Consider the following 13,769-nt stretch of genomic DNA (forward strand, 5'->3'; position numbering starts at 1 on the left):
AGAAGACCCCGTGTTGCCTCCCTACAAACCCCTTACGTGGCTGGGGAGGGCATGTTTTCCTCTTGTCGCCTTGCAGAGACAATCCAGACTGGGAGGTGGCTGTTGTCAGTCTCGGACCTGAGGGCCATTTGCTATTCTTTTAGGTCGGCTTGTACCCAGAGATGACTTACAGGGCTCCGCAATCTGCCCAGCTTTGTGGGGATCTGAACTTTCAGAGGCTACCTGGATCAAAGGGTCTCACCAATGGCCCAGTGGTGAAAAGACAGAGCGGAGACATGATGAAGGCAAAAAAGAAAAAGAGAAAGTAAACTTTCCAAATTCCTTATGGACTGTGGTATGGCTACCACCCAGGTGCAGGAAGATAAAAGACCCCAGGAAGGTTTGCAGTTGACCTTTTATTTTTGGTGCTGGTCCTAGGGCTTGAACTAAGGGTCTGGGTACTGTCCTTGGGCTTTTTTTGTTCAAGGTTGGAACTCTACCACTTGAACCACAGCTCTACTTCCAGCTTGTAATTAACCCCCCTTTTTTGTGAGTCATGGGGCTTGAACTCGGCCTGGGCACTGTCCCTGAGCTTTTCAGCTCAAAGCTACAGCTCTACCCTTGAGCCAACCCCCACTTCCCATTTTCTAGAGGTTAATTAGAGATAAGAGTGTCAGGTCCTTTTGTGCCTGGGCTGGCTTTGAACCTTGATCCTCAGATCTCAGCCTCCTGAGGCTAGGATTACAGGCGTGAGCCACCACACTGCCCCCTCCCTTTATTATTATTTTTTTAAAATAAAGGTTAGGGGCCAGGAGTTTGGCCTAGTGGTTAAAGTGCTTGCCTAGCATGCATGAAGACCCGGGTTCGATTCCTCGGTACCACATACATAGAAAAAAAAGGCAGAAGTGGTGCTGAGGCTCAAGTGGTAGAGCTCTAGCCTTGAGAAACTCCAAGGACAGTGCTCAGGCCCTGAACTCAAGCCCTGGACTGGCAAAAAAAATAAAATAAAATAAAGGTTAATTTGGAACTGGAACTCATCAGATCACTTTATTATTTTCTGTCTGTCCATTTATTTGTTTATCCACCCATCTATCTTCTATGTTGAGTCTCTGCAGCTTCACTCCTGGAAGTGGGATTTTGAGATTGATGAACTGAGATTCACCGGAATCATAAAGAATCAGCTGAGAGCCAAGAGAACTAGGAAAAGTGTCAGGGGAATCTGGAGAGGCTCTGCCTGGCATGGCGGAATAGCCACCCAGAAAGGGTCCACAGAGCTGGGGGGTGGGGGAGGGAGACATGGCTTCCTCTGCCCCCGTCTTCTTCCCTGCATGCATCGGCTGGCGCCTCCAGCTTTCTCTCTGGCCTCTCCCACTGCAGTGCTGCTCCTCTGAGGGCAAACACAGCCCCATTTTCACGTTCTCGCCCTCAGCCTGCACAACAGGCACAGAGAGACCTCAAAACATGTTTGCTGCATTAAATCAAGTCCAGTAAAGGGTATGCTTTTCCTGGCAACTCGGCAAGCAGGGCCCGATGCCTTGGGAAATCCCTCTGGAGCTCTGATTTGGCCCTGTGAATCCAGCCAGAACCAGGCAGCCTGCTGGCTGTTAGCTGCCACTCCCTGGCCCCACATCCAGGGCACGGAAGCTTGAGGGGTGACTTGGGGGGAAAGGAGGCAAAGGACTCCCTGAAGTCTGGATTTGGGGAACAGGCCCATTGGGTCCCGGGGCCACCTCCTTTGTCCACCCCAGGCTTACACTATATCAGGCCCCAGCTCTGGTGTGCGCCAGGGTATTTCCATATGCTGTTTGCTCTGCCCCGATTGAGTAGCCTTGTAGCAAAGGAGAAACCAAGATGTAGCGACCAGTGATTACTTTGTGACTGGTGTTGCCATGCCCAGCAGGGACCCAACCGACATTCCCAGTTGCTGGTTCCTTAGAGGGCATTTGCAAATCCTGTGAATTTATATGTTGGGCCTCCCCCGCTTCCTGAGCTCCTTTAATATCTGTCCTTTACCCCGAGCCTCATGAAGACAATCATCTCTAACTCCCGGGCTTTCAGCTCACAGCCTGGGGTTGATAGGTGGAAGCAAGAGGATGAATGAAAGAGCTGAGGTCGCTTTCAACCCCATTAACTCAGAAGGAGACTGGCGAACTTGAACAAGCATGTTATCTCATGGATAACTACGGAACGGCGGTGCCCGCTACCCTAAATTAAAATGATTTAAGCATTGTTCTGTGGAGACGAGTGGGGGGAACATCCATGCAGAAGAGCCAGAGCCCTCATTCCTAAAGTTGCCCAGTGCAGGAGTTTCCAGGTGTGGTGTGGCCTGGGGTGTGTCATCTCCCATCACGCTCTGTTACAGCAGAACGCTCTCTGCTTCTGAATTGATCTTCACTCTGCACATTGCATTATGGAGGTAGTAATGCTGCCATCTTAGAACTAAAACACATGTTCAGCCGGGTGCCAGTGGCTCATGCCTATAATTCTGGCTACTCAAGGGGCTGGGATCTGAGGATCTCAGTTGATGCCAGTCTGAGCAGGAAAGTCTGTGAGACTCTCATCTCTAATTAACCACCAGAAAACCAGAAGTGGCTCAAGTGGTAGAGCACTAGCTCAGGCTGTGAGTTCAATCCCCAAGGGCTGGTAAAACAGAAGAAGAAGGAGGAGAAGGAGGAGGAAGAGATGAAGATGAAGAGGAGGAGGAGGAGAAGAAAATGAAGAGGAGCAGGAGGAGGAAGAGGAGGAAGGGGAGAGGGAGGAGGAGGAGGAGGAAGAGAAGAAGATAAAGAGGAGCAGAAGGAGGAGGAAGAAGAAGAGAAGAAGATGAAGAGGAGGAGGAGGAGGTGGAGGAGGAAGAGAAGGAAATGAAGAGAAGCAGGAGGAGGAGGAGGAGGAAGAAGTAGTTGTTGCTGGATAGCACTGAGGGTTTCTCTTGGGCGTGAGGATGTTACCTTTGAATGGAAGCAGATTGACAGAGCACTGAGGACTTTGTGCAGAGACTGCAGCTGCAGTGAGAAATTGCGCCCACAGGTCCTCTGAGCATAACCAGAGGTTTTCCGGGGCGCAGGGCTGGCGTCAAGGTCCACACAGCGATGATGGGATCAGCACAGCACGAATATAATTATGACAGAGCGATTAACACAATAAATCATCTGCTCCACCTTCTCTGAGCCACGGGAAGGAGCCGCCACAGGGAAGACGATACATTTTTCTTTTTTACTTCAAAAACCCAGATGTTTTCCAACACACACACACACACACACACACACACACACACACACACACACACACTCTTCAGGGTCCACAGTGCAACTCTCCCACCAAGCTGTCTGGGACTCTGTCCGCTCAGGGGCCAGCAGGGCACCCCTGTGCTTTCACTGGAAGAGAACTGGCTGGATGGCGGCTCCCATTGATCCTCTTCATATCGATGTCTTTCCCTCTTCTTTGGTCTACACAGCCTGCTACAGACCCAAGGTTCTTGGTGTCGGTGACACTGGGACACGTGAGCTGGTGGATGGTTTCACGTTTTCCTGACCCTGGAGCAGAACACAGCGATGGACGCATGGCGGGCAGGACGGGTGGAAGGCTGTCGATGTCTGTGGCGGGGATGGGCACTGGGAACTCATTCGCAGGCCGTGATGCTTGGTCAGCCACGGCTGGAGAGCTGGCCGGGACAAAGCACATGTAGTGTGTGGGGGACATGCAATAGTACTGTTTACAGAACTGGAAATCGCTGGTGTCTGCACACTGGAACCACAGGCGTTCTCTCCAAACACCCTGTTTCTTTATGTGCGCCATCCTCCTCCTGGGATGAAGGGCTCTGTAGTGTTTGTTTTTTCCAAAACTCCGCCACCTAGACAACTCTCAGGTCCATGATTTCACAGCAGCACAGAAAAAAATTCTCATGGGCTCCACTCCAGTGAGCTAAAAAAAAAGCTCCAAGAAGGAGCCTTGATCACTGTGGTGGGAACCACAAACAAAACACTTAATCATCTTCAGAGATGGATCCTGCTGTACAAATGTCTGAGACTGCCTCCCCCGAGGATCACTTGAGTCGGAAGACCTGAGTGGGTTTGGATTTGTGAGTGGGTCATGAAGCGGCTTTCTCCTCTGAGCAGGCAGCCTGGACGATGACCAGGCCAGTGTGTAGAAGCTGGAACATCTGAGGGCAAAAGGCTCTTCCCAGGGAGATCACAGAAGCAGGAGAGATTCAGTTGAAGAATTCAGGTATATTCTGGAGTCCCGGAGGAGAGGATCAATCAGGCCGTTCCAGTCAGACTTCCAGAGAAAAATGACAGTCCAAAAGTGTGTGTCCCATCTTGGAATCACCAAACGATTGAACAGAAACATAGTACAGTGACCCCCCAGGACTCCTGAAGCCAAGTGAGTCCTGTGAGGTAGCTCAGCTGTCTTGGGCTGCAAGTTCTTCAGTGGTGATCAAGGAAGACATTTAATTTTTCTTTTTAAACTTTTTACTAGAACGAGTTGTTTTTTTAAAATAGCAAAACAAATGAGATAGGGATGGCATAGCTAAACCATTTACTTATTTTTGGCCTCAATCCCTATTTCTCATGAAAATACCATGCCATTCATATAGTACCCACAAACACCTTCCAGGATGCTAGCTGCACTACAGTATTACCTAAACCAGTCAAGTGTCCCTCCCTACAGTGTGATGTTGGGGGCATGGACTCCCCTCTGCTGCACTGACACCCCAAGTGGCTTGTCAGGCGTCCCAGGAGACTTCCCTGTGCACTTCTCTTACATCAGGGTGGAAGCCAGGAGAACCCAGCTGACAGGGGAAGAGGCAGAGCAGGCCTGGTTCTGTGGAGCAAGTGGGGTGCTAGGAGGAGTCCCAAAGCTTCTGTCGCTGCAGCTCTCATTGTTTCTTGACTGGGGTTTTGTTCTTTGCTTGTCAAAAATTAAATCACTTAGGATTAGTGTGCCATCCTCGTTTAGAAGTTACTTAACAAGTCTATTAAAGAGAAGGTGACAAATCGCGAATAAGCCATATTGCCTGAAATTTGGAAAGACATCGGGAGATGTTCCCGTAAAAGAAGTGGGAATTGGGGTAGCTTCATTTTCACCCCTGAGCAAATGAGAACATTCAGATTCAGACACTAAATAGACTACATAAATACCCAAGCAGAAGGGGTTAAAATGGTCAAAACACCTATCAACATATGAATACACAAATATCAACTGTGGTATGTTTGCAGATGGGAGTATTACTCCCTCACAAAAAAGGAGTGAGGTATTAATTCATGACATAGTGTGGGTGAACTGGAAAACACACTAAGTGAAAGAGGGCAGTCACAAAGAACTTCAAATCACATGATTTTCTACTTCATGCAATGTTCCCAGTAAGTAAATCCATTGGGCCCGAGAGGGAAGGGACACAGGTGTCATTGTGTGCTGATACATATTTTCTGATCTAGATAGCAGGCTGGCTGTGCAGCTTTGTGAACAGTATAATGCCCAATGAGTTGTCCATTATAAAAAAGGTAAACTTTATGGTATGTGAATTATATTTCAATAAAATGATGACTAGTAAAGCCTTCAGGGAATATGAAGCAAAAGTTAAAAAAATGTTGAGGCGGGAAATACAGATAACATCCCATCTCATAGAATTCATTAGGAGGGAAAGATAAGTAAGATATATAAGAAAGCAAATAGATCTGTCATTGTTTGCTGGGTCTACAATGATGGAGAGTGAATCATAATGAACACAGGGGGAAAGATTTACATTCTTGCCAGTTGGACCTGCTAGCCTGACATCCATGAAGATAACACAAAACTCCTAACAAGCCATGCAACAAGGATACGGGTGACAAAGCCAGTTCGCAAGTGCCGTCAATTTAAAGATCAGCCATTACACAAGAGCATTTGAAATTGTTCAGCTCACACGCACATACACACAACAGAGACTTGACCGTCTCTAGGATTTGACAACAACCCCAAGTGCTTACACCAGTTTTCCAATCAGGAAATGTGTTTTATAGGCCGTAAAGAAAAATTCCTAGACTCTCAGTAATGGAAAGCAAATGTTTTCATCTGAATCACTACAAGGAAAGCCTGAACCTTTGTTCTTGTGTTTTCCTAGCAAAGGATGATAATTAAATACTACATGAAGCACTAGAGAATTTCAGACAGTTAGGAGATAAAGAGTGACAGGATATTGTTATGCTGGTAATACATGAAATATTTTTGTTGAAAACCCTAACAACACAATGAAAAGTGAAATTCTTGGGCAACACATATTCTGAAAGACTGCATCCTGGCCCTTAGAATTTAGAGGCTGGACAGAGCCATCATCTGACAGCTGGGTAGGAACACATGGCCGGGGGCTATGGCTCAGCCAATCACCCTCATTCTTTGGGGCAAACTGGGGAATCTACATCTTTTACTTCCCAGATGGAAGACAGGGCCCTGAAGCTTGCTGTCTTTCTGTCTCTCTGTCTCTGTCTCTCTGTCTCTCTCTTTCTCCCTCCCTCCCCCTCTTTCTCCTTCTCTCTCTTGCCCCACCAACCCCACACCCCCTCTCTGTTTTTGCCAATCCTGGGGCTAGAACTCAGGGTTTGGGCATTGCCCTTGAGTTTCTTTTGCTCACGACTGGCAACTGATGTAAGAAATAGTAGAACATCTGCTACTTTGTGTGCTGTGTTCTGTGTACTATGTACTGTGTTTTAGGCAGATATCAGAAATCCTTTCTAAAAAGTAATTTAGAACCAAGAGCTGAAGGTCATGTTGCTATATATACATAGACTAAGGTTCTTGGCAAATGATCTGGCCTGGAGAATTGAGCAAGATTCCTTAAGGTTTTTTTTTTTTGGTCGTGGGGCTTGAACATTGGCCCGGGCACTGTCCCTGAGCTCTTCAGCTCAAGGCTACCACCCTACCCCTTGAGCCACAGCCACACTTCTGGTTTTCTGGTGGTTAATTGTAGATAAGAATCTCACAGACTTTAGTGCCAGGGCTGGCTTTGAACCATGATCCTCAAATCAGCCTCCTGAGACGAGCCACCGCACCTGGCTTTCATAAGATTTTTCAAAACAATTTTTTTCTTAGGAACTGTAAATTTAGTCAAATCCCTAAGTGCAAGCTATTGGGAAAATGCAGCTGAGTCTCAAGAGACAACTGGCATTTCTAGCTTCAGTATGAGTGAAGGGATGATCATGCATCATAGTGGGCCTAAGTTCAGCCTTGGTTCCTCGGCCACACACTGCCCTGCAGCAGACACCCTCTCCTGGAAGGAGTCCGTACATATGGAATTACTGAGTGTCTACTGGGATGCAAGAGAGAAGAAGAGCGAGGAGGGCCTGGTGTTTGCAGGGCCCGATGAGGTATGTTCAGCCTTGCCGTGGACAGGTGAGCAGACTGGGGTATAGAGGGGGAGAGGGACTGCCAGGCTGCCACCACAGGATGCCAGAGCCCCATTCTGTCTCTGGGCCCTCTCTTCCCCTCCCCTTCCTTCCCCCTCCTCCCTCACTGGCATCTCTGCTATTGAAAATGGAGATATCCTTCTTCCACAACAAAGAACCTCGGCCTTTCAGGAAGGTGCCAGGAAGTTTAGCTTCATATACCCAGCATTGCTCAAGGACTCCGCTGGGACCTTTAATCTCTAAGAGAGGGTCCATCACATCTGCCAACTCCCGACTCTCCTCACTTTATTACTGCCATCTCGATACCTGCTTAGACATCAGCTCTGCCCCTGGGGAGTCCCAAGCTCATTGTTTAACATCCATTTGGAGAACAATTTTGTGTTTTTGTCAATATCCATAGGTGAGTATATTTTCTTTATGCTACTCTCTGGCTCTTACTGACTTTAAGACTTCTGTTAAGTCCTTTCTCAAACTCAGGGGCCGTAGCGGTGGGAGTGGCTTCTTAGCCTATGTTCTCCTATGCCCAGGCATGCATTCTCCTCTCCCAGTGGGCAGTGGTAGAAGCTTTGGGACGCTGACAAGGCTCATTAAGGGTTGGATTAGCTATGTCCGCTCACATGACTACGTTTATGTTAAGTGTTGTAATGCCACGAGTGCTTTCTTGGGACCGATAGACATGCAACTTGCTCTACAGGTGAACAAATACCCCCCAATGAGTGTTTGATGGAACACAGCTCAATAAAGTATGATGAAGTGGTCCAGGAAAGAAACCATGTCTGCCGGTACAGGAAGTGCAGCCGCTCACATCTGTCTCCCTGAGAGAATCACAGCGTGTTTTGAAGTTACTCAGATCTGCAGTACATCTTTTAAGCTTTAGTTCAGCATCCCAAAACATTTATTGGACCCTGAATTTATTTTACAACTCCTTCAACCCCAGCATCTGCGATGTAACTCATGGGAACGGTTCCTGGGCACACCGGTCTGGGAAAGCTGGGAAAACCCAGCAGTCTGTGTTTGCCATTACAGGGAGGCTGTCATGGCAGTTAGGACTGGAGTTGGGCAGCAGCTGAAGACTTGGCCAAGGGAGGTGGTGGCCTCGGGGTCTTTAAAGTTTGCTAGTTTGGAGAGGCCCCTGTGGAGGTGGCACCCGCCACCCCGGCTAGCTCCGTGGTTTCTCAGGACCACGGTGGGGTCGCTCTCAGAGGAGGGACACCTGGCCTGGGAGGAAGCTCAGTGCTTTTGACACACAGGAAGTGGGCTCACTTCCGGTTTCTGAAGCTCGGTCTGCCTGTGACCTTGGAGTTCCCTCCAGATTCTCAGCGCTTCAATCATGGCAGCCTCTCTCCTGATTGTGGAGAACGCTTAAGGAAGCCAAGCTGGCACAGGCAGAAGAGGTTGCAGGGCTGCAGTGGGAAGTACTGGGTTGACTGCCAGGACTGGACAAATGGCAGCAGCCTTCCTGCTTTTCCTGGGCTCTTCTCTAGGCCACAGATCTGTGGTCTTGACTCCAACCCTCTAAAAGGACCCAGGCCCTTGGTGTATGTCCATCAGATGAAAGGTGGAGCCATTTGGCTCCCTCAGTGGGCCCAGAGTCACAACCCCTCCCCAAACATCGGTCCACTAGAAGAACTGGTAAACGACACACAAGGACACATCATGTGTAACCATGCCTCATAGAAGCTGAGAAGAAATAATGGCTCTTTCTAGACAAGCTAACTTGGTTGTTATTTATAAGTTCCTTGGTCGCCTTGTTACTGCCAAGAAAATCTGTTTTACCTCCTCACTGCTGTTCAGTCTGGCCTCTCAATCTGTATGTACTGGAAAAAAAGAGTCATTGTGATGCTAAAATCACAATGGGACTTGAATAACGGGGCGCTAAATAACACTGATAAAACTCAGAAAATGGCACTTTGGCATTAAAAGTTGTTTTCTTATGGACTTTAACAAGATTCAGTGCTTTTGTTCTCTCAGTGCTCTATGCTCTACTATTTTAACTACACGTACACACACACACACACACACACACACACACACACACACACACATACACGCACACACACAATCTGAGGCAGAATTCCAGCAAAATTCCATCCTCTTTCCCAGAGAGGAGATTTTTGATTTTATAGACAGGGAGCCCACAGTGGTTATGTTTCAGCTGGTTGGTGGTCCCGGCTTTGACCCCAGCTTTGGCCCTCGTGGGCTTACCTCTTTCCTGGTGAATTTGGGCGAGTGGTCGTTTTTGTCATCGATAACGATGGTGGCTGTGGCTGTGCCGGTCAACCCCACGTCTAGTCCAGCCATATCCTGTGCCTCGATGATCAGCTCGTATTTGGGATTTTCCAGAGTCTACAAAGCAAAGACAAAAGAAGGACATGGCATTTAGGTTTGGATCATGGTTTTGGAAAGGGTGCGAGAGTGGACATGGATGGTTTCTCTCCAGCTCCGCCCAGAGCTTTCATAGGTCCCCAGCGTTTTTACTTCTTGTATAGCCATTTTTACTTTTTGTGTACCTTTGAAATCTCCCCAATGTGACTGTGACCATTTGTAGATGGAGATGGCCGTGGGAATGGAATCTACTTAATGTTCTTGTTTGAAGGGACATTTGATACATTCTAGAAGGTTCCATTTCCCAATTTGGGGGTATTTTTAGGTTTCAATTTCCACTGGAGTCTGACCTTGTGAAGCTACTTTTCTGTGTATAGATCTCTGTGTATAGTTTCTGCAGGTATTCAATGGCCAAGTGTAAATATTTATGTCAGCCAAGCAGCTCCCATCCTAACATGAAGAAAATTTCAGAGGCTGGCATTGAAGGCCCATGGGTTTCAATGATCTCCCGCCGGCCTGCCAGTCTCCTGGTCACTCAGCAGTTCAATCTTCTGTGGTTGAGGCAGAACCCCATATTGCTTTGGGGGTCTGCCCATGTGGTAGGGGCCAGGTTGCCTTTCTGATAGAGCTCTGGAATGATCTCAGAGCAGAGAAGCAGAGGTATGTGCTGCCCCAGGGCTGGGTGCTGGCCTCTATGTGGCAGTGGGAGGAGGGAACCTGACAGATGGCATGGATGTGAGGAGCTGGTGTGCCAGGGCGGGCCTGGGGCGGGAGCCCCTCCACCAACGGCATGGCGATCTTGCATGAGGGGGGGAGAGCGAGAGGGGGAGGGGGGGGGAGAGAGAGAGAGAGAGAGAGAGAGAGAGAGAGAGAGAGAGAGAGAGAGAGAGAGAGAGAGAGAGAGAGAGAGAGAGAGAGAGGCTCTTGGTGATTGTTCGGGCCACTTCATGATGCAGGCCTGTGCTAGCCTTGCCTGAGGACTTCTCAGCTAATTGAGGCATTAATTTTCCTTATTGCTTAAACCAGTTTGGATTGGTTTCTTAATCACTCACACACAGAGTCTGAGTTGAACTACTTTCAGTAACAAAAATAAAAGGTGTTTACAATGCATAAAACAGCCCTGTCAGCTCGACAGCTTCAAAACCCAGGGCGTCTACAACCAATAATTAAGAAATCCTGCAGGGAGAAAAGAATGCAAAAAAGCAACGGGAATCTTTGATTTCCTTCCAAAGTCACGAGTTGACAGGGAAAATGTAATAGCTTGGTGCTAGCGCTGCCTAAAGCTTTAGAGGATATTGGAAGGGTGGCTGGCTGCTCACCATCCCGGGCCTGTGTTTTCATGGGTTCTGCCCCTTGGCTAAGCTTCTGAGGGGACTGACTTCTGCTTCGAGGTCTGGTTCTGCTGGGTGGGGCCTCGTCTCTACCAGCCCTGGAGATGCACACAGGTAATGCTGGGCAATTTTGTCTCCATGTGTGGGATTCTATCCACCCCACAGACAGGCTGGATGGGATGATCCACAAGGACCCCAGCCAACCAGCCATGTTTCCAGCCCTTCCTGAGGGCCTCTGGACATGCAAGTCTCAGGCTTGAACGTGCCATGCCTAACTTCCTGTATACTGCTGTTAATTCTGTTATGAGACACGGCACCTCTTCCGAAAGCACGCACACAGAGATATTTTAAAAATGTGTATCCCTCACCCTTTCTCCGCCATGCAGAAGATCACAGTCAATAGTCATTGTCTTGTCATTTAGCAACAACATCCTGGAAATTATTTTAAGGGTCTGTGAAATAGAATCTTAGAAATAGCTCTTATAATTAATCATCTTAGGGCTTTAGATTATCTACTGTCTTTTCTGGAAGTGGCGCTGTGGCTCCAAAGGAAAAGAGTACAAGCCTTGAGCAGATGAGTTTCCAGCTGTGCCCAGGCCTGGAGTTCATGCTCCATGGCCGACCAAAGAAAAAGAAAAAGAAGGGCCTGGAGTTTGGCCTAGTGGTAGAGTGCTTGCCTAGCAGGCATGAGGACCCGGGTTCAATTCCTTGGTACCACATGTGTAGAAAAAAGCCAGAAGTGGTGCTGAGGCTCAAGTGATAGAGCCTTGAGAAAGTCCAAGGACAGGGCTCAGACCCTGAGTTCATGGCCCAGGACTGGCAAAAAAAAAAAGCCAGAAAAAGAAAAAGAAAATAATTCCGTGGCACTCATGGTTCAGATGCAAAGCCCTAGATCAGGAAACTCCTCAAAGGCTTCAAGCCCCCTTCATGGCATCAAAATGTCGACAATTTGAAATAACACAGCAGGAAACACTTATCCAAGACCATGCGCACGCAGACATACATGCACATGCACACAGATACACATGCATGCACAGATATATATTTGGGCTGAGTTTTTAATCTTTGCTTTTTTAAAATCTTTAAGTAGTTGCACAAGATTAATTCAACGTGTCAGCCTATGATTTGAGTTTCAGTTTGGTGTTGAATGGCAGATCCCAAGACAGGAACTTACTGAACTTTAGGCTGTGAACCTTTGTTCCTGTTTCAACTTTGCTTCCTGGGAGTGTGTTACCCTGGCTCACATCGGGACACAGGCCAGGGGTCTAGTGTGATCCCTTACTTCTGTCTGGCGAGGAGATAAGTGGCTCATGGCACTCTTCTTTTCCAACTTTCAGGAAGAATGCTGTCTGCTGAGCCAGGGCAGCTCCAGGCTGGGTCCAGAGCAGGCCTGGGCTCTCCGCTCTCCTCCTCTGGGGGTGTGGGGCTGGTGCTGTGAGATGCCCTGGACCCCCTCCCCATTCTTCAAGGAGGGCTGCCTCCACCCCTGACACAGGATTGGTCATGTATCTTGGACCTGACCAATCAGGGCCTTCCACTCCAGGGCCCTCTGCCGTGGCGGGAAGGGAGGTGGGGGTAGGGGGGGCTGAAGCTGGGTCCTGGGGCCCATGCTTTAGGTTTGTGTAGGGATGAACTCAGAGGTGGTGGGGACACCAGCCTGGAGCCAGTCAACGCCTGTGTGTCCACACCAGGAAGTCGACATGCGGATGAAGATAACACAGGCCCAGAGGTGGACACGGCCTTCTCTTAACACTATCCGAGGCCCTGCCAACCACCTCTGAAGCCAATTCCCTCTCAGATCTTAGGAGTTGTCTGAGAAAATGCTTTCCTCTTTTACTGTAGACATTTGATGCAGACAGCATCTGAGCAGTTTTGACGAATAATATTTCATCTAATGGTATGATCAATTATCTCGTTATCAGCAAGAAGGCCTGAGAGCTATCTTATACCATAGTATCACAAAGGGCTCTTCATGCCAGCCTTTCAGGAATGCATTATTTTTCCTTTTTAATATTTTCTCCTGCACAGAAATATGTTCTTTTTCCCCTTTTGGGTGGGGGCACAGAGAAAGTTACTATAAATTTGCATTTCATTGGTTTGTTCTTGCAATGAATCAGCAGTTAATGAACACCTAGTTTGGATATGCTGGGTGCTAGAAGTGAGGGAGAAGGAGAGCAGGGCTTCCTTCCTCGAGGAGATCCGAGGTCCAGGCTGATGGTAGTCATGCTTACAGGTAACTGCAGAAAGCAGTCCCCGCAGCACTGCCGAGGAAGGACACACAGGCTTCTGTACCGAACAAAGCTCGTAAATAACTTTTAAAAATGACTCCGTCAATTCCCATCTCCTGAGGTAAATAAAACTTTATAGCTGTAATGGGAAGTGGATTGATTAATCGGGTAGAGAATCAATTAGACGATGAAGTGGACAAATTACAGGGTTTGGGATGAGCTGTTCCCAAAGTCTCCGTTTTCTGGCAAACCTAAGGCTTAAAACTGTTCTTGTTACTGAAGCAATATCCAGTTAGTGAAAGAAAATAAAAACGATGTGGTAACTAAATTTTTTTTTTTGCCAGGTGTGAGGCTTGAACTCAGGGCCTGAGCACTGTCCTTGGACTTTTCTTAAGGCTAGAGCTCTACTCTTGAGCCACAGCGCCACTTCCAGCTTTTCTGTGTATGTGGTGCCCAGGAACTGAATCTAGGTCTTGCTAGGCCAGCACTCTACCACTAGGCCAAACTCCTGGCCCAGATGTGGT

At 48.1% G+C, this 13,769-nt stretch overlaps 1 protein-coding gene across 1 annotated transcript in view; it reads right to left on the bottom strand.

The window, feature by feature from the left end:
- The window catches only part of Cdh13 (cadherin 13), a 674,883-nt gene that overhangs the window by 59,708 nt on the left and 601,406 nt on the right, over positions 1–13,769 (bottom strand). The window contains exon 8 of the mRNA XM_090356987.1: positions 9,567–9,707. Within this exon, the coding sequence (XP_090213113.1) occupies positions 9,567–9,707 (141 nt within the window). The remainder of the gene's footprint in view (positions 1–9,566; positions 9,708–13,769) is intronic.

The sequence above is a fragment of the Megascapheus bottae genome, chromosome 24 (assembly GCF_031878675.1).
Source record: "Megascapheus bottae isolate mThoBot1 chromosome 24, mThoBot2.hap1, whole genome shotgun sequence".
Lineage (NCBI taxonomy): Eukaryota > Metazoa > Chordata > Mammalia > Rodentia > Geomyidae > Megascapheus > Megascapheus bottae.